The following is a 24,269-nucleotide window of genomic DNA, read 5'->3' as shown; positions in this document are numbered from 1 at the left end:
CCGTCTCCGTCGGAGGAAGCCCTGGGCTTAGGCGGACGGGCGTGTACAGCCCTTTCCCCCGCCCTAGCTGCGTTTGGAAAACGACCCAAATTGCCGACTCAGAATTGAAGCCGCAGGTTTGCATAGTAATTTGCGTCATTTGCATATGGCACGGAGGCTGTAGCACTCCCACGCCCCTCAGAGCCGGAAAAGTTCCCGCAGGGTCCCCGCACCCCTCCCCCGGTTCACCTGTCCAGTCCCTCTCCTTACCTCCCATCCGCATCCCACCCGCACCCCCCACCGCCAAGCCCCTGCCACTAAATTCCCGCACCTCGCCCCGCCCCCAGGTCGGTCTCTTGTCCCGCCAGCCCCGGCCTCCATCCCAAGGCCGAGGGCCCCCCCTGCTGTCGGCCGCAAGTAGGGCAGCCGCAGAGCTCCTGGGGCAGAGAGGGACCCCTCCCCGCCCCGCCCCCTGCCCATCGCCCCACCCTCCTCAGTCCCGCTGTGTCCACACAGACATGGGATCAGACACATTCACAGGCTAATGCGCACACAGAGACCCTCGCAGATGCACACAGGCACAGAGACACAGGAGGTATGGGCTACCCCCAACTATTCAAAGGGAAAAAATCTTGGTAATAGAAAAATTTTTAAACCACTGCAATTTGCTCTCCTTTTTCTCTCGCAATCTCTAAGTGGCTGTACTCCTTCAGCAGCCTCTGTACATTTCTATCTCCCCACTCCAGTCCTGCCTTCTCTGCCATCACCCCTTCTTCCTCCTACTTCAAAATCCTTGCAACAGCTGAACTCTGGGGCCCAGGACCTCAGACAATCGGCTCACAAGGCTGCCCCACTCCACCCCAGCACTTAAGCCGTGGCACATCTGTGCCCAGAAACTCACAGACACGCCAATCGGGTCTGGGGTCTCTCCTGACCAGTTAGCAGATGCAGCCCCAACTTTGCCAAACTCTTTATTGAACCAAAAATCAATACCAAACAGACTACAGAACAGGAAACAAACAGGGCAGGTGGGCTGAGCTGACCCCTCCCTTCTTCCACCCCTGCCTCTCTCTCTGGAAGTGCTCAAGGTTCAGCACCACAGGGGAGATAAAAACCCCTCATCTGTTAAGTGACCAGGGTCAAGCCCCTCTGGAGAGGGGGCACTCAGAGCCAGCCCCATCTGGCAGACCCAAAGAAGAGTCAGGGGCTCGGACCAGGGGGCTCTGGAGCTGCAGGGGGCTGGCAGAGGAGGCCAAGTATTCCAGGGGGTGCAGGGGGCTGGGAAGCAGCTGCAGAGGGCAAGTGCAAGAGCTCCTGGCCTGGGGGCCACAATGAGGCTTGGAGCTGGTGGCTCATGGTCACCAAGGATTCAAGGTGCTGGAGCAGGGCTTGGTGGGGACAGGAGGTCCTGTGGAGGTGCCGGCCAGGGCCTTGGCCAGCTGGTGCTGCCGAAGAGGGTGGCCGGGACCGGGACCAGCCCGGCTCTGAGGGCCACTGCCCTTGCCCAGGGCCCTGCCAGACCTCAGGCTCTCCCCACCCTCTCCCCCTGCCTCTGGGGGACCTCTGCCAACCACAAGTCCATCTTGGAGTCAGGCTGCTTTTGCCCTGGCTCCCCTGCAGGGAACCCCCTGGTGGAGGGGAGTCCTGCAGGGCCACATCCTGCCTCCTGGACTCCGGGTGGTAGCATCTCATCTCCACTTTCCTGTTGAAGGAGACCATCTTGCGAACCTTCCCCAACCAGGAGCTGGACCCTGCTGTGTCTGGTAGACCCGCTTTGGGAAGCAGCACAGCCAGCAACAAGCTTGAGTGAGTGACCTCCAGGCCTAGGAAGACAGGGAGGGAGAGAGAGCAGGAGACACCAAGAGCCTAGCGGGGAGAGCAGTTATATTATAGAGAAGCTATATTTTGGCTGTAGCAGGAGGGCTGGAGGTTAGATGCTAAGAAGAACTTCCCAGCATTGAGGGCTATAAGATGCTGGAAGGGAGAAGGAAGGTGAATGTGTCCCAGAAGATCTGGTCTCGGCATGGAAAAGGGTTCCTCTGCCTGAAGGTGGGGCCTGGATGGTTTGACCTCAAGACATTTACGGATCCGAACTCTACCTCATCGTCCTCAGGCCAGGCAGTTCAGAAAGGCCAAGTGCTTTGCTGAGGGGATGGGTATAGTCCACCCCTTGAGCTCCCCACCCCCTCAGCTGCTTTCTGGAGCTGTGACCTGGCTGGGGTCCATGCACAAAGGCCATGCGTGGCCTAGCATGGCTGTGGTGAAAACACCCCTCCCTCCTGTCTCGGCTGATGCTTTCAGTCCATGCTTTGAGGGTCCTGCTGTGTCTATCTCACAAGTTTCTATTCACGGTGCCTAACCGGAGAGGCAACTGAGTGTGGCAGTTGGAAGCCCAAGTTTCTGCAGATGTGAAGCCTGGCTCTGCTACTGACCTAGCTGTGTGACCTTGGACAAGTCACTGACCCTCTCCCTACCTCATCTGAGAAATGAAGAAACTAACAATGACTCCTACTCAATGGAGTCATTCTGAAGACTAAACGAATTAATAAAAGTAACGCTTTTAGAACAATGCCCGGCACATATCCAAGTATGAGCTCTTCTTGTTACCGCTATCATCACATTTGCCTGTCTCGGGAGTTTCCTTCTGAGAAGTGTCAGCCTCTGTTGACAGTGCCCAGGCTGGTCACCACGTCTGGGGAAGCAGGGACTGGGACAGCATCAGGACACTCACCTGGGCCCCCAAGAGGGCGCAGTCTGGCGGGCAGGGGCTGGAAGGCCGGCAGGGGCAGCAGGACCACCCCAACGTGTTCCACAGCGGCCAGGCTGTGACGCTGCTTATTGTTGAGGTAGGAGTAGAGCAGGCGGCAGTTCTGGGTGTCCCGAGCCCCCTGGGGGCACAGCCTGACCACACTGACGTCCTGAGGCCACAGGAAGGAGAGCAGCTCTAGGAGCAGCCATCCTTTGCTCCTGTAAGCACCCCTGGACTCATCTAAACCTCCAAGGACCCTGTGAGGACACATGGCCCCCTTGGACAGCAGAGGAAACAGGACTTGCCTAGGGTCACGCAGTGAATCAGCAGGCACACTGGGAACTAGACCCAGCTATCCCAATACCCAGGAGGAGGGTGGGGATGCAGGTGAGGTGCTAGGAGAAAAAGTGGTGCCCAAGGGGACTCAGTTACCTTGGCCTCAGCTGGGCAGATGCTGGCCAACAGTTCCCAGACAGTGTTGGGGGAGATGCAGCCGGCTGAGCGGATCACCTCAGGCAGGGTCTGGAGGCGAGGAGGATGGCCAGTCAGCTCCCCCAGCTTCCCACCCACTTAGAGGGGGACTCCATGCCAGTCCTCAGGGGGCCAAAGCTTGCAGCAAGGAGGATGGGCTGGCAGGAATCAGGACCCTCGGTGGCTACCGGGAGCCCAAACTGCCTCGGGGGGCTGACAGCCTGTCCAGGTCTAGGACTCCCACCCTCCAACACTTTATCTGATCATTCAATCTCTCAACGACCACTCCTAAAACCACCTCCCTGGGCCAGGGCCAGGGAGGTGCCGGTCTCCTCTGCTGGATACGTCTCACTTTCTGCCCTGCGTCACAGGGAGTCATCTCTGCAGGAGTGGGATTGGGGGTCTCATTTGCCCCCATGCTCAGCACAGAGCCTGGCACAGGTCGGTGCCAATGACTTGTTTAGAAGAAATGAGTGACTGAGTAAATGAATGAAGGAAGGAATGGGAGCGTGACCAGGCTGGTCAGTGTGTGAAGGAGTCCCTAGAAAGCAGGACAGGAGTACCTGGATGAGCTGACAGTTGTGCCCTGAGACCAGCTGGGCCTTGACCCGGAACCGCTTGATGGAGAACATGTCTAGAGCCCCCTCCCAGGGTGGCTGGCTGGGCAGGGCCTTTGTGGGCCCAGCCAGAGTCTGGGGCCTAGAGGGAGGAACCGAAGGACAAGGCCAGTAGAGCAGGTCACCAGGATCGCTCCCCTAGCTGCTGCTCCTTTCTTTTCAGAGCAGGTCCTGTGTCCCCACTGCTGGAGACTGGAATGAAGACCACAGTGCTGGCTGAACCCACAGGCTGGCTCAGCATGGGCGGGGCATGGGGGGTGGGGGGAGCCAGAAAGCTGGGGTGATAAGTTCCATTGCACAGGTGGAGATATGGAGGCGACCTTCGAGGGAAGTAGGACTTGCCCAAGGCCATACGCAAAGAATAGCCCATGCTGTGTCTGCTGCCCCAGCTGGTCCAACCCCCCACCCCCACCCCCAGCCAAGATGCCCACCTCCCTGCCCCCAGCCACACCTGTCCTGGGGCTCCGTGGGTGGCTTCTCCCTGTTTGGGGGCATCGTTGGAGAGAACTCAGGGGCTGGGCTTGGGGATCCCTGGAAGACATTGTCCCCTTGCTTCCTGGCATGTTTGAAGGAGCCTGGCTGCTCACTCAAGGGCTCCCAGTCTGCAAACAGCAGAGGCAGGAGCTGAAATCGGCAGGCGGCCAGGCTGAAGCCAGACCAGGGCTCTAGAACCAGGACCTGAACCAGGTTCTTTCTGAGGTGCTCTGGGGCCTAGGCACCCCACCCTGCCACCTTCTCCCCAGGCCACTAATCCCTATTGCTGCTGAATCCCACGCTCAGCTCCAACCTGCCCACCACCCCTGCACCCCACCTCTGCATCCCCTTCCCACCCGTGCAGATCTGGCAGTCAGGGTCCAGGAAGTGGTGCTCATGCTGCTCCGTGGTGTCCTCCGAGGCAGCAGGCAGGGCCAGGGGGCTGCAGTCTAGGGACACTGTGGGGCCCTGGGAGAGACAGAAGGAGGGCTGGGGAGGGAGCTGGGGGACTTGGGGGCCCTCCATGGGAAGGGAGCCTCAGGGGCATGGCTTATTTCATTTTTCCAAATAATACGTTCTTTCGTTTTCAAAATACTGTGAACTCATTAAAAAAAAACCTTAGAAAATAGAGAAAAAGAATTTTTTTTTTTAAATCACCCCTCGTCCCACCACTCAGAGATAACTGCTGATCTTCTGGGTATTTCTTTCTAATAGTTCTTCTTACAGGGCTTTTGGGTCCTTTCACTAAAATAGCTAGGATCAAATATTCATCTTCATATTTCATTTTGTTCATTACAGCAGAGGCATTTGTCATGTCATTACGTAGTCTTTGTCAACACTGCACTTTTGAGGTGGACTGGAGGTGACGCCCTGCTTCTGTTGCTAGACAGCCGGGTTGTTTCCAGTGTCTCCCTGTTCTAAACAGCATTGCGGAGATCTTTGTGCAGAAAGATTTTTCTTAAACTTTGAGTTATTTCCTTAGGACAAGTTCTCAGAATCAGGAAGAATGAACATTTTTAAGGCTCAAAGTTCATTGCCAAATCACTTTTTCTCCTCACAACAGCAATAGCTCTAAACACAAAACAACACACACACATCCACCGTGCGCATTGTAAAAAATTCAAACCATAGTGAATAAGGACAAGAGCAAGCATTGCTCTGGGAACAATATCCTAAATTTGAAATTAGATTGAAAGTCTAATCTGCTTACAAACCATCTCCACAGGGGTACCAAAATGCAGGCTTTGGGGTCAGACAGCCTGGGTTCAAATCTCAGTGTCACGATCTGCAAACTGTGTGCCCTCGGGCTAAGGGCTTCAGGTTCCTTATCCATACCACGGGCACAGTCATAGAACCTACCAGCAAGGCCGCAGTGAGGTCTGAACATGGCACTGTTTGTAAAAGGAGCATAGAGCAGGTGTTCAAAAAAAGAGCAGAGGTTATCATGTGTTCTTTTCTCCTCCCCTACTCTTCCACCTTCTGTCTCTCTCCTCTCTCCTGGGGCTCAGGACTTTTCTCCAGGTCTACCTGGCTTCTCCCCTTACACTTATATGTATAGGCATTGAGTCAAGGAATATGGTTCAAGGGACCTGCCCTCCACCCCCATCCCAGACACGCTGATGCGACAGGGGGACCCATGGAGCATCTAACCAGAACCTGAGATGAGCTGAGTGGCCTTCCTCCGGGAGTGGCTGTTCTGATTGGCTGCAGGAAGCGAAGCCAGCGGGGGGTGGGGGGTGGGAGAGGGGGTAGGGACAAGGGAGCAGGGCAGCAGGAGGAGGTGAGGATGGATCCCACCGGCCACAAGAGACCTACTCTTGGTGGCTGCCCTGGGGCGCTGGGTGGTTCCCTGCTTGGAGCATCCTCAGCCCTTCCACTGAATAGAGTAGGTCTCTGTTCACAAAAATATCTCTGCCTTGTTCAGCGTATCTATCCCGATTCCCAAACAGAGGTCCAGACAGAGTGGCTGAGATTGGGGGTGACCGGTGTTAGGGCTGATGACCACTCCCATGGGGTGCCTTGGGGGTCAGGCAAAGAGGAAGGGACCAGCGTGGAGGAGGCACTGACAGGCTGGTGGCCCTGACTCGCGCCTTGCTCATCTGGACCCTCTGCGATCACACCCTTCTCCCCTCTTTACCAGGGAAATGCTGGGCCTCAACATGGTCAGGTGACTTGCCCCAGGCCACACAGGCCTCACCAGGTGCCAGGTGCCAGGCTCCCACTCACCCCCAGGTCCTCCAAGGTCAGTATCTGGTCAGTGTCCCTCTGGATCTCAACCTCGCCCTTGTGGGTCAGTTTGGTGGACGGGAAGGGGCTGCACAGCTCCCGCTGCTGCTGCTCAATGATCTCCAGGCTCTGGCAGGGTGGAGTGGCTCAAGCTCAGCTGAGTTGGGTCCTCCCTGGCCCCCAAGAGCCCAACTGCTCACCCTCTTCCTTTGTGGCCCCTGTCCTTCCATGCCAGCCCCTTCCCTTCCCTTCCACCACACTTTTGCTTCTGCCACCCCCCTCACCTGGAATGCCTTCCTCTCTCGGCCCTACCTCTCCATATTCCACTCTTTCACTCTTCAAGTCAAGCCTTGCCTCCTCCAGGAAGCCTTCTTGGACTTCACCTTCATCTACAAGTTAATTCTGCCTCTGACCGAACCTACCTTCTGCCCTGGGAAAAGGTGTGGTGTAGTATAAAGAGGCTCTGGAGTCCCAGCCAGGCCTCTTATAGGGACCCACAAGGCAGCGTGGTAGCAGGCCAGCCCCTCCACTGTCTAAACCCCGGGAACACACAGGCTGACAGCATTATATCAATATGCAGAGTGCTCAGCCTGGGGCCTGCTCCTAGGAGACGCACATTGTGATTCATCTTGTTGATCAATGTCACCCCTGTCCAAAATGTCCCTCCTTTTCTAACAACTGCTAGAGGACACGAGTCCTATCCTCTCTGACAGGGCTGGCTCCATGGGCGTGTGATCTGTACACTCACACAAGACCCCACACTTGCTTTAATGCTCTGCTGTCGCCATCCTGCAATTCTTAATTTTTGAACAAGGGGCCTGTGGTTTCATTTTGCACTGGCCCTCACAAATGCAGCCAGTGCTGCCCCCTGGCCCCCCAGGGTGCCTGGTTGAAAAGTCAGCCTAGAGTGGACAGATTCACCTAATGAATCAGCCCAGTGTCTTCCAGAACAGGGGCCTTAGCGCCCCACCCCATACCCACTGGCCACGGTCCCTAGATCTTTCCCTCCCTCTCTCACTCAGCCACCCACAACCATTAGGCAGGCATTCCCCAAAGCCCACCTGGTACCCACACCTGGCCTGCCCCTGAGTTCCCAGGCAGGGAGAGGCCCATGGACACAAGGCGTATGGGCTGTCACTGTGACATGCGGGGAACATGGAGCCACTCACCCCTGGGAAGACTGCTAACCTTTCCTAGGGTTCTGAGCCAGGGATAGGAGGAGGGGCACCTCGGGGTGAACACACTCTGCCCCTCACAGACAGCTGGTGACAACCCTGCACTCTGGACTCCCACCATCATTCCCAGTCATCCCCCGTGCCCACCACCACACACAGCCCAGCTCCACGGAAACCAACTGGAAGACGCTGCCTCTCCTCCCAGCTCTCCACCCACAATCCCTTCCATTTCTGCCCCAACTCCTGTTTTTCTGGTGGGACGGTTCTCTCTGCCTCTCTCCCCATCTGCCTTCTCTTTCTTTCTGTTTCCTTACTTCCGTGTTTCTCTTTGTCTTGTCCTTCCTCTGTCTCTCCCTGCCCCATCCTCAGGCCCCCGCCCCCGCAGCCCATCTCCCTCTCGCCCTGTCCCCAGCTGCTCACCCTCTTCTCCTCCTGGTCCCGCCAGCGGGCCAGCTCTTGAGGCGCCAGCTGGATGGAGCTCATTCGCACCAGGCTGTGTGGGGTGACGTCTCCACGCACCACTTTGAGGAAGAGATCCTGCAGGGGCAGGGTGGCAGGGCTACACCAACCTGCTCCGAGAGCCCCCACCCCGACCTCCTGCCCAGCATCCAGTGCCCTGCAGTGCCCGAGGGAGGGGCTGGCCCGGCTCGAAGCCCCCCTCACCGGGTTCCTGGGGTTGCGCAGGTTGAACACCAGGCTGCGGTATTTGGCCTTGTAGCGGCAGGTGATGCCTTGCGTCAGGTGGAAAAGGGCGGCCTCGATGCCAGCAGCGATGCCCTCCACTTCCTCCTCAGTCGGCGCCAGGTGTGGGAGCACCTGGAGTCTGCAGGGAGCAAGGGGGGGCCACAGAGACCGGGCCTGAGGTCAGCCAGGCACTCAGTCCAAAGGGAGAGGAGGGTCGGAGCATTCTGGGCCAACTCTGCTTTCTGTTCTGAGCATTTTCCTTTTGTGAGCCCGTTTATCCTCACCCCCATTGGTGACGAAAGGCTATTATCATTCTGTTTCCAGATGGTAAGACTGAGGCTCAGAGGAGATAAGGGGCTTGCCCAAGGCTACATGGTTAGTGGCAACATCAAGATTTGAATCCAAATCTTTCTGACTCCTCCAACTATGTCCATCCCTGAGCCAAATGAACAAGGGAGGAAGCCTGGAGGGAAAAACACCAGTCAGGGAAGGGGACAGAGCCCTGGCCCGGAGGTCAGGAGACCCAGGCTGAAACTCCAAACCTGCCACTGACTTGCTGTGTGGCCTCTGCAAAATCCTGCCCTCTCCAGGCCTTGCTCTCACCATCAGAAAATGAGAGCGCTGGGCTCAGATCTCTGAGACGCTCCCAGCACAGTGTCTCATTGTGTCAAAGAGCATTTGCCGTGGGTGACATCCATGAGGACCTGAGCAGACGCTGAGAGCTGCAGGGACTTAATATGACTGCATGACCCTGGAGCAGAGACCCAGGTTCAGGTTTCAGCTCCCCACTGGCTTGTTGTGCGGGGACGTGACATTGTCATACACACAGCAGCCCTTAGGGCAGGGCACGGCGTGGCATCCTTTGACCACCGAGACCTTGGACCCCAGGAACCCTGGGAGGGGGTGGAACATGGAGGAATCTCCAGGGTCATGGATGTCAGGGAAGTGGGGAGCATGGCCTTACCGCATCTGCAGCACCTCCTGCAAGGCTTGGGCCACAGTGTCCCGCACCCCAATATTCAGGGGCAGCTTTTCCTGCTGGAGCTGAGGCTGAGCTACAGGAAGAGAGAGTTATAGATCCCAGCAGGTGCTGAGGAGCCTGGGAAGGGGGCAAACTCAATAATGAGGGGCTCAAGCAGGTAGGGGAGCGGTCTCAGGCAGCCACAGCCCCCGACCCCTTTGGGGGAAAGAGTCCCAGCAGGGGCTGGGGTCAGGGGCTGGGTGCGAGCCCTCCCCAGTAGTCCCTGCAAGACAGGAGGCAGCTGAGGGGGCACCCTCCATGGCCCCTCACCTGCGTCTTCCTCCTGCCCCCCTTGTTCACCAGGCCCCTCCTCCTCAGCATCCTCTGGGCTGCACTGTGGAAGCGGGGCCTGAGGGGAAGGGGGTGAGGAGCTGAGGCTGCGTCTCCTGGCCCCAGGGGACACTGCCTCACAGGTCACCCCTTCACCCCCACACACTTCCTGACCCTGGCCCAAGTGGAGGAAGCCGTGGGGCCAGGCAGAACCACTCACCCCTTGATGCTTGGCACCGACCTCCTGAATGTGAATCCCCTCCTGCAATAGAGAGAGGAAGCGGAGAAGAAGAAAGTAGGGTCCTCAAGGGGCAGGCTGCTCGTGCAGTGGAGGGCATCAGAGGCCGCCAGAGCCCCAGCCTGAAGGAGGCGGTGGAGGGCCTCGGGGGCGGCAGGGAGATGGTCAGCCAGGAACGAAGGATGAAGGCCGGCTGGTCCCTCTCCAAATGAGCTGGAGGCCCCGCCCCTCCTTCACGCCACTCAAGCTCCAGAACTCAGTGGCTCAGGAGAAAGAGCACACAGGCCCCAGGGCCCGGGCAGATTCGGGGCCCGACCCTGCCTCTGGCTGTTCCGTCCTGAGATCACAGCACCTCTCTGACCTCAGTGGACCAGGTGTGACAGTGCCTCCCGCAGCAGGACTGAGTGACATCGCATACATAAAGAACCCCGTTCTGTACCTGGTACCCAGCAGGGTCCCGGGCCCTGGGCCTTTTGTTTCTCCTGGGCCTCCGGACAGGTGAGGCTGAGCTGATCTCCATCAAGTTCTCCAGGGCCTCCAGCTCTGGAAGCTGTGGGCCCCCTGCCTGGCTGTGGGTGATGGCCCCCAGGAGCTGTATCACTGCCCCGGAACCAAGCTGCAGGCGGAAAAGTGCACCAGAGATTGCTCAATGTCACCCTCTACACTGGACCGTTAGCCCCATGAGGGCAGGGACCGTGTCTGCTTTGGCCCCACTGAATTCCCAATGCCCAGCAAAGGCCTGCTACATAGTAGCGTCCCACAAAAGTCTGCTGATTGCTAGTCTTCTCTGAAGGAAAAGGGCCTGATTTCATTTCCATATTACCTTCCTCTCTCACTCCCAGCCCTGTGCAGAGTTAAAAGAATCCTGTGCAGGGACCCTGCATCTGATCGGGGGGACATGCCCCGTTTTGGCTCTACCGCCTTGTCAAAGCTCCATCACACCCCTTTTCAAGGATCACTGACTCGCTCTTTGCCTCTCCTCTGAAGAAGCCACGTGGCGACCCATCCATGAACCTCCGTGAGGCTGCCAATCGCTCCTGCTATTGTCCCGAGAGAAAGCCCTCATGACCACTTCAAGGTGTAGAGTGGGTTTTGGTCTTCCAGTGAGCTTCAGAATCCATGCTGCTGCCTCTTTTGCTATGGAAGCTCAGAAAAGAGGGGACATCTGGGAAGGAAAGTAGCTTTCCAGGTGAAAGGGTAGTTGTAACAAAATTTCCCCTTCTCACTTATGCCCTTTCTTGACTTCATCAGACTCTTATCCTGTTTTAAGTGTGGTTTGATTCTTTATATTGATTGCAAACCATATGGAATTGTTTTGGAAACAAGTGGGTCGGAAAACTAATTTTTGAATTAATTATTATGAAATGGTCAGGTTCCAAGGTTTGTGGGAAACTGGAAGTCTGAGATTCAATATCATGGAGGGGGGGTGGATATTAGGACACGCTGGAGGAGGTCAGTGGGGCTGGGATTGCATGTACTGTGGAGGACCCCTCCACCCTCTCAGCTCCGGGGAAAGGGAGGAAAACGGGCAATAATAAAAAGTAAAAACCTACATAGCACACACGCTTCACCCCACAGGGCATCTCCACTTCCTCCTTGAAGAGAAAGAGCATGAAGAAATTAGAATCCAAAGGACCTGGTGACCCCACAGAAGGGAATCCACAGCAAGAAGACTCTCACACAAGGAAAAAAGATTTATGTTCAGTGTTCACTGGGTCAGCATTTCTAACAAAAAAGCTGGGTACAAGCCAATGTCTATCAAAGGGGGAATGGTCAGTAAACGATGACACATCATACTACGGATTCCGTGTGACCATTAAAAAAGGAAAGACAGGGGGCGGGGCAAGATGGCGGACTGGTGAGCTGTATGTTTTAGTTACTCCTCCAGGAAAGTAGGTAGAAAGCCAGGAACTGCGTGGACTGGACACCACAGAGCAATCTGACTTTGGGCATACTTCATACAACACTCATGAAAACGTGGAACTGCTGAGATCAGCGAAATCTGTAAGTTTTTGCGGCCAGGGGACCCGCGCCCCTCCCTGCCAGGCTCAGTCCCGTTGGAGGAGGGGCTGTCAGCTCCGGGAAGGAGAAGGGAGAACTGCAGTGACAGCCCTTATCGGAAACTCATTCTACTGATCCAAACTCCAACCATAGATAGACGGAGACCAGACACCAGAGAATCTGAGAGCTGCCAGCCCAGCAGAGAGGAGACAGGCATAGAAAAAAAACAACACGAAAAACTCCAAAATAAAAGCGGAGGATTTTTGGAGTTCTGGTGAACATAGAAAGGGGAAGGGCAGAGCTCAGGCCCGAGCTCAGGCCCTGAGGCGCATATGCAAATCCCGAAGAAAAGCTGATCTCTCTGCCCTGTGGACCTTTCCTTAGTGGCCCTGGTTGCTTTGTCTCTTAGCATTTCAATAACCCATTAGATCTCTGAGAAGGGCCCTTTTTTTTTTTTAATCCTTTTTTCTTTTTCTAAAACAATTACTCTAAGAAGCCCAATACAGAAAGCTTCAAAGACTTGCAATTTGGGCAGGTCAAGTCAAGAGCAGAACTAAGAGAGCTCTGAGACAAAACGCAATAATCCAGTGGCTGAGAAAATTCACTAAACACCACAACTTCCCAAGAAAAGGGGGGTGTCCGCTCATAGCCATCATCCTGGTGGACAGGAAACACTCCTGCCCATCGCCAGCCCCATAGCCCAGAACTGCCCCAGACAACCCAGTGTGACGGAAGTGCTTCAAATAACAGGCACACACCACAAAACTGGGCGTGGACATTAGCCTTCCCTGCAACCTCAGCTGATTGTCCCAGAGTTGGGAAGGTGGAGCAGTGTGAATTAACAAAGCCCCATTCAGTCATCATTTCAGCAGACTGGGAGCCTCCCTACACAGTCCAGCAGCCCAGAACTGCCCTGGGGGAACGGCACTCACCTGTGACATAGCACAGTCATCCCTCAACAGAGGACCCGGGGTGCACGGCCTGGAAGAGGGGCCCACTTGCAAGTCTCAGGAGCCATACGCCAATACCAAGGACTTGTGGGTCAGTGGCAGAGACAAACTGTGGCAGGACTGAACTGAAGGATTAGACTATTGCAGCAGCTTTAAAACTCTAGGATCATCAGGGAGATTTGATTGTTAGGGCCACCCCCCCCTCCCCGACTGCCCAGAAACACGCCCCATATACAGGGCAGGCAACACAAACTACACACGCAAGCTTGGTACACCAATTGGACCCCACAAGACTCACTCCCCCACTCACCAAAAAGGCTAAGCAGGGGAGAACTGGCTTGTGGAGAACAGGTGGCTCGTGGACGCCACCTGCTGGTTAGTTAGAGAAAGTGTACTCCATGAAGCTGTAGATCTGATAAATTAGAGATAAGGACTTCAATTGGTCTACAAATCCTAAAAGAACCCTATCAAGTTCAGCAAATGCCACGAGGCCAAAAACAACAGAAAATTATAAAGCATATGAAAAAACCAGACGATATGGATAACCCAAGCCCAAGCACCCAAATCAAAAGATCAGAAGGGACACAGCACCTAGAGCAGCTACTCAAAGAACTAAAGATGAACAATGAGACCATAGTACGGGAGACAAAGGAAATCAAGAAGACCCTAGAAGAGCATAAAGAAGACATTGCAAGACTAAGTAAAAAAATGGATGATCTTATGGAAATTAAAGAAACTGCTGACCAAATTAAAAAGATTCCGGACACTCATAGTACAAGACTAGAAGAAGCTGAACAATGAATCAGTGACCTGGAAGATGACAGAATGGAAAATGAAAGCATAAAAGAAAGAATGGGGAAAAAAAATTGAAAAAATCGAAATGGACATCAGGGATATGATAGATAATATGAAACGTCCAAATATAAGACTCATTGGTGTCCCAGAAGGGGAAGAAAAGGGTAAAGGTCTAGGAAGAGTATTCAAAGAAATTGTTGGGGAAAACTTCCCAAATCTTCTAAACAACATAAATACACAAATCATAAATGCTCAGCGAACTCCAAATAGAATAAATCCAAATAAACCCACTCCGAGACATATACTCATCACACTGTCAAACACAGAAGAGAAGGAGCAAGTTCTGAAAGCAGCAAGAGAAAAGCAATTCACCACATACAAAGGAAACAGCATAAGACTAAGTAGTGACTACTCAGCAGCCACCATGGAGGCGAGAAGGCAGTGGCACGATATATTTAAAATTCTGAGTGAGAAAAATTTCCAGCCAAGAATACTTTATCCAGCAAAGCTCTCCTTCAAATTTGAGGGAGAGCTTAAATTTTTCACAGACAAACAAATGCTGAGAGAATTTGCTAACAAGAGATCTGCCCTACTGGAGATACTAAAGGGAGCCCTACAGACAGAGAAACAAAGAAAGGACAGAGAGACTTGGAGAAAGGTTCAGTACTAAAGAGATTCGGTACGGGTACAATAAAGGATATTAATAGACAGAGGGGAAAAATATGACAAACATAAACCAAAGGATAAGATGGCTGATTCAAGAAATGCCTTCACGGTTATAACGTTGAATGTAAATGGATTAAACTCCCCAATTAAAAGATATAGATTCGCAGAATGGATCAAAAAAAATGAACCATCAATATGTTGCATACAAGAGACTCATCTTAGACACAGGGACACAAAGAAACTGAAAGTGAAAGGATGGAAAAAAATATTTCATGCAAGCTACAGCCAAAAGAAAGCAGGTGTAGCAATATTAATCTCAGATAAAATAGACTTTAAATGCAGGGATGTTTTGAGAGACAAAGAAGGCCACTACATACTAATAAAAGGGGCAATTCAACAATAAGAAATAACAATCATAAATGTCTATGCACCCAATCAAGGTGCCACAAAATACATGAGAGAAACACTGGCAAAACTAAAGGAAGCAATTGATGTTTCCACAATAATTGTGGGAGACTTCAACACATCACTCTCTCCTATAGATAGATCAACCAGACAGAAGACCAATAAGGAAACTGAAAACCTAAACAATCTGATAAATGAATTAGATTTAACAGACATATACAGGACATTACATCCCAAATCACCAGGATACACATACTTTTCTAGTGCTCACGGAACTTTCTCCAGAATAGATCATATGCTGGGACATAAAACAAGCCTCAATAAATTTGAAAAGATTGAAATTATTCAAAGCACATTCTCTGACCACAATGGAATACAATTAGAAGTCAATAACCATCAGAGACTTAGAAAATTCACAAATACCTGGAGGTTAAACAACACACTCCTAAACAATCAGTGGGTTAAAGAAGAAATAGCAAGAGAAATTGCTAAATATATAGAGACGAATGAAAATGAGACACAACATACCAAAACCTATGGGATGCAGCAAAAGCAGTGCTAAGGGGGAAATTTATAGCACTAAACGCATATATTAAAAAGGAAGAAAGAGCCAAAATCAAAGAACTAATGGATCAACTGAAGAAGCTAGAAAATGAACAGCAAACCAATCCTAAACCAAGTAGAAGAAAAGAAATAACAAGGATTAAAGCAGAAATAAATGACATAGAGAACAAAAAAACAATAGAGAGGATAAATATCACCAAAAGTTGGTTCTTTGAGAAGATCAACAAGATTGACAAGCCCCTAGCTAGACTGACAAAATCAAAAAGAGAGAAGACCCATATAAACAAAATAATGAATGAAAAAGGTGACATAACTGCGGATCCTGAAGAAATTAAAAAAATTATAAGAAGATATTATGAACAACTGTATGGCAACAAACTGGATAATGTAGAGGAAATGGACAATTTCCTGGAAACATATGAACAACCTAGACTGACCAGAGAAGAAATAGAAGACCTCAACCAACCCATCACAAGCAAAGAGATCCAATCAGTCATCAAAAATCTTCCCACAAATAAATGCCCAGGGCCAGATGGCTTCACAGGGGAATTCTACCAAACTTTCCAGAAAGAACTGACACCAATCTTACTCAAACTCTTTCAAAACATTGAAGAAAAGGGAACACTACCTAACTCATTTTATGAAGCTAACATCAATCTAATACCAAAACCAGGCAAAGATGCTACAAAAAAGGAAAACTACCGGCCAATCTCCCTAATGAATATAGATGCAAAAATCCTCAACAAAATACTTGCAAATCGAATCCAAAGACACATTAAAAAAATCATACACCATGACCAAGTGGGGTTCATTCCAGGCATGCAAGGATGGTTCAACATAAGAAAAACAATCAATGTATTACAACACATTAAAAACTCGAAAGGGAAAGATCAATTGATCATCTCAATAGATGCTGAAAAAGCATTTGACAAAATCCAACATCCGTTTTTGATAAAAACACTTCAAAAGGTAGGAATTGAAGGAAACTTCCTCAACATGATAAAGAGCATATATGAAAAACCCACAGCCAGCATAGTACTCAACGGTGAGAGACTGAAAGCCTTCCCTCTAAGATCAGGAACAAGACAAGGATGCCCGCTGTCACCACTGTTATTCAACATTGTGCTGGAAGTGCTAGCCAGGGCAATCCGGCAAGACAAAGAAATAAAAGGCATCCAAATTGGAAAAGAAGAAGTAAAACTGTCATTGTTTGCAGATGATATGATCTTATATCTAGAAAACCCTGAGAAATCGATGATACACCTACTAGAGCTAATAAACAAATTTAGCAAAGTAGCGGGATACAAGATTAATGCACAGAAGTCATGTTTCTATATGCTAGAAATGAACAAACTGAAGAGACACTCAAGAAAAAGATACCATTTTCAATAGCAACTAAAAAAATCAAGTACCTAGGAATAAACTTAACCAAAGATGTAAAAGATGTATACAAAGAAAACTACATAACTCTACTAAAAGAAATAGAAGGGGACCTTAAAAGATGGAAAAATATTCCATGTTCATGGATAGGAAGGCTAAATGTCATTAAGATGTCAATTCCACCCAAACTCATCTACAGATTCAATGCAATCCCAATCAAAATTCCAACAACCTACTTTGCAGACTTGGAAAAGCTAGTTATCAAATTTATTTGGAAAGGGAATATGCCTTGAATTGCTAAAGACACTCTAAAAAAGAAAAACGAAGTGGGAGGACTTACACTCCCTGACTTTGAAGTTTATTATAAAGCCACAGTTGCCAAAACAGCATGGTACTGGCACAAAGATAGACATATAGATCAATGGAATCGAATTGAGAATTCGGAGATAGACACTCAGATCTATGGCCGACTGATCTTTGATAAGGCCCCCAAAGTCACTGAACTGAGTCATAATGGTCTTTTCAACAAATGGGGCTGGGAGAGTTGGATATCCATATCCAAAAGAATGAAAGAGGACCCCTACCTCACCCCCTACACAAAAATTAACTCAAAATGGACCAAAGATCTCAATATAAAAGAAAGGACCATAAAACTCCTAGAAGATAATGTAGGAAAACATTTTCAAGACCTTGTATTAGGCGGCCACTTCCTAGACTTTACACCCAAAGCACAAGCAACAAAAGACAAAATAGATAAATGGGAACTCCTCAAGCTTAGAAGTTTCTGCACCTCAAAGGAATTTCTCAAAAAGGTAAAGAGGCAGCCAATTCAATGGGAAAAAATTTTTGGAAACCATGTATCTGACAAAAGACTGATATCTTGCATATACAAAGAAATCCTACAACTCAATGACAATAGTACAGTCGGCCCAATTATAAAATGGGCAAAAGATATGAAAAGACAGTTCTCTGAAGAGGAAATACAAATGGCCAAGAAACACATGAAAAAATGTTCAGCTTCACTAGCTATTAGAGAGATGCAAATTAAGACCACAATGAGATACCATCTAACACCGGTTAGAATGGCTGCCATTAAATAAACAGGAAACTACAAATGCTGGAGGGGATGTGGAGAAATTGGAACTCTTATTCATTGTTGGTGGGACTGTATAATGGTTCAGCCACTCTGGAAGTCAGTCTGGCAGTTCTTTAGAACACTAGATAAAGAGTTACCATTCGATCCAGCGATTGCACTTCTCGGTATATACCCGGAAGATCGGAAAGCAGTGACACGAACAGATATCTGCACGCCAATGTTCATAGCAGCATTATTCACAATTGCCAAGAGATGGAAACAACCCAAATGTCCTTCAACAGATGAGTGGATAAATAAAATGTGGTATATACACACGATGGAATACTACGCGGCACTAAGAAGGAACGATCTTGTGAAACATATGACAACATGGATGAACCTTGAAGACATAATGCTGAGCGAAATAAACCAGGCACAAAAAGAGAAATATTATATGCTACCACTATTGTGAACTTTGATAAATGTAAAACAAATGGTTTATAATGTAGAATGTAGGGGAACTAGCAATAGAGAGCAATTAAGGAAGGGGGAACAATAATCCAAGAAGAACAGATAAGCTATTTAACGTTCTGGGGATGCCCAGGAATGACTATGGTCTGTTAATTTCTGATGGATATAGTAGGAACAAGTTCACAGAAATGTTGCTATATTACGTAACTTTCTTGGGGTAAAGTAGGAACATGTTGGAAGTTAAGCAGTTATCTTAGGTTAGTTGTCTTTTTCTTACTCCCTTGTTATGGTCTCTTTGAAATGTTCTTTTATTGTATGTTTGTTTTCTTTTTAACTTTTTTTTCATACAGTTGATTTAAAAAAGAAGGGAAAGTTAAAAAAAAAAAAAGAAAAACAAGGAAAAAAAAAAAGATGTAGTGCCCCCTTGAGGAGCCTGTGGAGAATGCAGGGGTATTGGCCTACCCCACCTCGATGGTTGCTAACATGACCACAGACATAGGGGACTGGTGGTTTGATGGGTTGAGCCCTCTACCACAGGTTTTACCCTTGGGAAGACGGTTGCTGCAAAGGAGAGGCTAGGCCTCCCTATGGTTGTGCCTAAGAGCCTCTTCCCGAATGCCTCTCTGTTGCTCAGATGTGGCCCTCTCTCTCTGGCTAAGCCAACTTGAAAGGTGAAATCACTGCCCTCCCCCCTACGTGGGATCAGACACCCAGGGGAGTGAATCTCCCTGGCAACGTGGAATATGACTCCCAGGGAGGAATGTAGACCCGGCATCGTGGGACGGAGAACATCTTCTTGACCAAAAGGGGGATGTGAAAGGAAATGAAATAAGCTTCAGTGGCAGAGAGATTCCAAAAGGAGCCGAGAGGTCACTCTGGTGGGCACTCTTACGCACACTTTAGACAACCCTTTTTAGGTTCTAAAGAATTGGGGTAGCTGGTGGTGGATACCTGAAACTATCAAACTACAACCCAGAACCCATGAATCTCGAAGACAGTTGTATAAAAATGCAGCTTATGAGGGGTGACAATGGGATTGGGAAAGCCATAAGGACCACACTCCACTTTGTCTAGTTTATGGATGGATGAGTAGAAAAATAGGGGAAGGAAACAAACAGACAAAGGTACCCAGTGTTCTTTTTTACTTCAATTGCTCTTTTTCACTCTAATTATTATTCTTGTTATTTTTGTGTGTGTGCTAATGAAGGTGTCAGGGATTGATTTAGGTGATGAATGTACAACTATGTAATGGTACTGTAAACAATCGAAAGTACGATTTGTTTTGTATGACTGCGTGGTATGTGAATATATCTCAATAAAATGAAGATAAAAAAAAAAAGGAAAGACAGTAAAAACAAACAAACAAACAAAAAAACTACCATTCACAAGGTGGCAGACCAAAGATGATTCATAAGGTCACAGAATAATACCATGAGATATGTACTATTTCTATTCCCATTTTACAGATGAGGAAACTGAGGCTCAGAGAAAAGTCCCATAGCTACTAAGTGGCAGAGTTAGCATTAGAACCTAGTTCTGTGTGACTCCAAAGCCCAGGAACTTAACTGGTGGGCTATACTGGGAGATGGCCCTGAGAACACGGCCGATGTGGCAAGATTTGTGGTAAGATGTCATCGTGCATTATTAGGAGAAAAGGAGGAAAAAATAGGTTACAGAATAGTATCTGCTGCATAAGTCCATTTATGTAAATACATATTTGTAGATGCATAATGGAGGTTATCTCTGGGGAATAAAATTCCAGGGGGACGTCTGCTTTCCACTTGTAGACACTTCAATATTTATGCTCTTCAAAATGAACATGTATTTCTTTTATAACCAGAAACATATTTTTATTTTAAAACAAATCAGAACAGTGTATAGTGTGCTATCACTTGCGTTAAACAGCAAGAAAAAAATTTTTAATTTGTATTTGCTTGAATATGCAAAAATAAACTCTGGAAATATTCACAGGAACCTAACAATGAAGGCTGCATATGGACAGTGGACTGGATGGCCAGGAAGTAAACCCTTCACTTTAAAAAATTTGAACCATGGGAATGAATTACTGTTCAAAAAAGCAAATGGAGATGGAAGGAAAAAAAGAAAAGAGGGGACATCTGGGAAGGAAAGTAGCAGGAAAGTTATTAAGAATAGCCCTTCACAGTTTAAAACCTTTTGGCTGGCCCCTGTCTCAGGGTCCTTCTACCAGCGTTATGAGGTTCCAAACAATGGGCAGTGGAATTGAACCAGCAAAGACTTTAGATACTGGACTTATCAGACCAGAGTATAAAATATGTATGTATAATACATTTAAATAAATAAGAGAAGGAGTTGAACACATAAGTGAAGAGCAAAAAAACATTTTTAAAAATTAGGACCAAGCAGATTTTCTTGATAACTAAATATGATCTCTGGAGATGAAAAGTATAACAATAATTAAAATTAAAAACTCAATAGACAGGTTTAACAGCATATTAGACACAGCTGAAATGAATTTGTGAACTGGAAGCTAGATTTAAAGATATTAACCAGAATATCTGCAGCTTAGAGAATCAAAGAGACACAAAGAATAGAGTGAGAAAGACTAATTAATCTAACTAAAGTTCCAGAAGAAGAGAGGAGAGCAAATGAGGCAAAGGCAGTATTTGATGATATAATAGCTAAGAATTTTCCAGAATTGATGAAAAGCACCAATTCACAGCTTGAAAGAACCTGATGAATTCCAAAAAGGATAAACAAAAATAAATCCACATCTAGACATATCATAGTGAAATTCTCAACACCAATGATAGCAAGATCTTAAAAGCAGCGAGAGAAAATAATAATAACAGGTAACACTTTAAAAGCATTTAAAAGATGCTACCATAGTTCTGAATGTTTTACATATTAGTTCATTTAATCCTCACCCCAAACTTATGAAATAGATACTGGTACTACTATTGCCCCCATTTTACAGAAGAGGAAATGGAGGCATGTAGAGGTGCAGAGAGGTTGACTAGCTTTCCCACTGTCACACAGCTACTAGACCAATGAGCTGGGACTCAAATCCAGCAGCCTGATTCCAAGGGCCACACCTGTAACAACTACATTAAATGCTTCTCACTAAAAGACATTTTACCCACAAAAGGATGGCAATTAGACTAACAGCTACTTCCTCGATGGTAATATTGAAAGGCAAAAGACAGTAAAATATTTTCAGTGTGTGTAAAGAAAATAACTATCAATTGTAGACAAAATATTTTTTTAAGAATGACGATGAAATAAAGATATTGTAGAAAAAAACAAGAGAGTTTTTGTTTTTCTTGAGAATTTTATTTCTCTCAATAAACAGGATGAACTTGAGGCAGAAGAAAGGAAAAATGATCCCAGGTAGAAAAGCTGAGATGAACAGAGTAACATGGGGTATTAAATCTAACAAAACATGTCATTAAATCTAAACAAAAATTGATAATACTAAACTATAATAACAATGTACAATTTGTGGAATTAAAAAGACAGGACCAATTTACTGGATAACAACAGCACATAAATTGGGAAGGTGCATTGTTGGAATGAAAGCGTTTCAAGATCCTTGTATTACTTGGGAGGAGGATAAAGATAGTAACTACCTTTACACTCTGATAAGTTAGATATTCATGTTAAAATTTCTAAGATAACCACCAAAAGAATACAAATAGGGTATATGAAAATTCTAAACTACTAGAGAGATAAAAAGGGATAAGAAAAAGGAATCAGTTTAAAAGGAGCAAATAAAAGGGAGAAAGTATAGAAAAGCAGGACACATGCACAGCACAAAATAAAGATGATGAGAATAAATCCAAATAAATCAGTAATTACAACAACTGTAAGTGGACTAATGCTTCAGTTAATATGAAAATTATCAGAGCTTTAAAGAAATGAAATCCAATTATATTCATAAGACCCATTTCTAAAATATAATGACACAGAAAGGTTACCAATAAAAAGGTGGAATAATACGTGAACAGGCAAATGCCAACCAAAAAAAAGCTTGCATAGCTATATTAATATCAGATAAGACAGACTTTAAGGCAAAATACAATTAGAGGAAAGATCTCACTACATTACGGTAAACAGTTTCACTAAGAGCCATTAACAACTACAACAACTCTAAACTTATATGTACCTACTAACATAATCTCAAAATATAGAAAGCAACAATGGTCAGAATGACAAGAAAAAAGACAAATTCACCATTATAGTAAGAACGTTTTTATTGTATTTCCCTCACTCTTTGATAAATCATTTTGACAAAATAATTAGTAAGGATAAAGAAGATTTGATGAAATCTATTAGCAAGCTTAATCTTTTACAGATATAAAACACTGCTTCTAACAACTGCAGAATGCACACTCTTTTCAAGTAATGTGTAACATGTGAAAATTGAATACACCTGAGCTGGAAAGAAAATTTCAACAAATCTCAAAAGATTTGTGTCTTTTAGATCAGCACTGATCGATAGAAATAAAATGTGAACCATACGTGTACTTTTAAATTTTGTACTAGGAAAAAAGGTAAAAGAAACAACTGAAATTAATTTTATATTTATTCACCTCAACATAAACAAAACATTATCATTTCAACATGTAATCAATATAAAAAATTATTAAGATATTTTATGCTCTTTTTTTGTAGTAAGTCTTTGAAATCTGGTGTGTATTTTATGCTTATAGTACATTTAAATCTGGATTAGCCAAATTTCAGGTGTTTAATAGACACATCCGGCTAGTGGCTACCATACCGGACAGCTCAAAGACCACATTCTCAGACAACAACACAATTAAGTTAGAAAGCAGTAACAAAAAATAAGAAACACTTATGTTTGGAAATTAAGAAATCCTCCTAAATAGCACATGAGCCAAAGAAAAACTGTAACAAAATGTAATAAAAATTATAGAATACTTAGAATATTAGAATTGAATGATGATAAAAGACTATATAAAAACCTGTGGATGCAGCTAAAATGATCATTAAAGGTTCATTTATAGCTTATATTATTTTATTAGAAAGAAAAAAGCAGAAAATTAATGAACCAAGCACCATTCTTAAGACATTATAAAGTAACAGAATAAATTGAAAGAAAGATGAAGGAAGGAAATAAAGAACAAAACATAAAGACATGAAAATAAACAAGAAAGCCAAAAATTGATTCTTTGAAAAAACAAGACTGACTATTCTCTGACAAGACTGCTTAAGGAAAAGAGGGAAGGTATAACTCAACAATATTTGAAATGAATAATTATGAATGTACAGACATTTAAAGATAATTAGACACTATTGTGAAAAACTTCATGTCAATTTGACAATAAATTTGAAAACTCAGATGAAATGATACATTTCTAGAAAAAATAACTTACTAAAATTGACTCAAGAAAAAAACTGAATAAATCTATAACTGTTTAAGACAAACTGAATCAGTAGATTATAATTTTCCCCAAGGAAACATCTTCCCTAAAGAAAACACCAGCCCATACTTTTTTTACCAGTGATCCTACCAAAAGCTCACAGATCAAATAATTCCAATCTCATACAAATTATCACAGAGAATAAAAAAAGAGAAAATACTCTGCAGTTCATTCTTTGAGGGTAGCAAAATCTTGATACCATAACCTCACAATGACAGTATGATTACAAATCATTTCAGGCCAGTTCACTCATCAATATATACATAAAAAAATTCTAAACCAAACGAATTCAGGAAATATTTTTAAAATATTAAAACCTCACCAAGTTGGGTTTATTTCAGGAATGCAAGATTGACTTACCATTAAAAATATCAGCTAATAACATTCACTACTTTAATAAATTAGAGAATGATAATCATATGATTATCTCAATAAATGCAGAAAATGGGTTTGATAACATATAATGTGCATTCAGAATAATTAGCAAAACAGGAATAGAAGGACGCATCCTTAACCCGGTAAAAGAGTATCTACATAAAAACACAGCAAACATGCTTACGGTGAAATGACATTTCTTTTAAAATCCAGAACAAGACATGAGTTCATGCTATTATCACTTCTGCCCAGCATTATAC

At 46.6% G+C, this 24,269-nt stretch overlaps 1 protein-coding gene across 1 annotated transcript; it reads right to left on the bottom strand.

The window, feature by feature from the left end:
• Positions 1-946: 946 nt before the first annotated feature.
• On the bottom strand, positions 947-24,269 carry LOC119527648 (SPOC domain-containing protein 1-like). Its single transcript, XM_037827881.1, has 14 exons — positions 24,194-24,269; positions 11,458-11,499; positions 10,344-10,520; positions 9,667-9,928; positions 9,340-9,430; positions 8,355-8,514; positions 8,112-8,228; positions 6,517-6,645; positions 4,647-4,758; positions 4,268-4,418; positions 3,763-3,898; positions 3,161-3,250; positions 2,711-2,897; positions 947-1,802 (listed from the first exon to the last, which is right to left on the bottom strand). Exons 2-14 carry the CDS (start codon positions 11,485-11,487, stop codon positions 1,180-1,182), a joined length of 2,265 nt encoding a protein of 754 aa, XP_037683809.1. The 5' UTR covers positions 11,488-11,499; positions 24,194-24,269; the 3' UTR covers positions 947-1,179.

Source organism: Choloepus didactylus, chromosome 2, assembly GCF_015220235.1.
Source record: "Choloepus didactylus isolate mChoDid1 chromosome 2, mChoDid1.pri, whole genome shotgun sequence".
Lineage (NCBI taxonomy): Eukaryota > Metazoa > Chordata > Mammalia > Pilosa > Megalonychidae > Choloepus > Choloepus didactylus.
This window is presented reverse-complemented; position numbering and strand designations above follow the sequence as displayed.

What these genes read in the sequence shown, in the direction of transcription:
- LOC119527648 (XM_037827881.1), bottom strand. Translation starts at nt 11,487, where the DNA reads ATGCCCTGTGGGGTGAAGCGTGTGTGCTAT. An exon ending in GGGACCAGGAGGAGAAGAGG is followed by an intron (nt 6,646 to 8,111) that starts GTGAGCAGCTGG and finishes CCACCCTGCCAG; the next exon opens with AGCCTGGAGATCATTGAGCA. An exon ending in GCGCCCTCTTGGGGGCCCAG is followed by an intron (nt 1,803 to 2,710) that starts GTGAGTGTCCTG and finishes CTGTCTTCCTAG; the next exon opens with GCCTGGAGGTCACTCACTCA.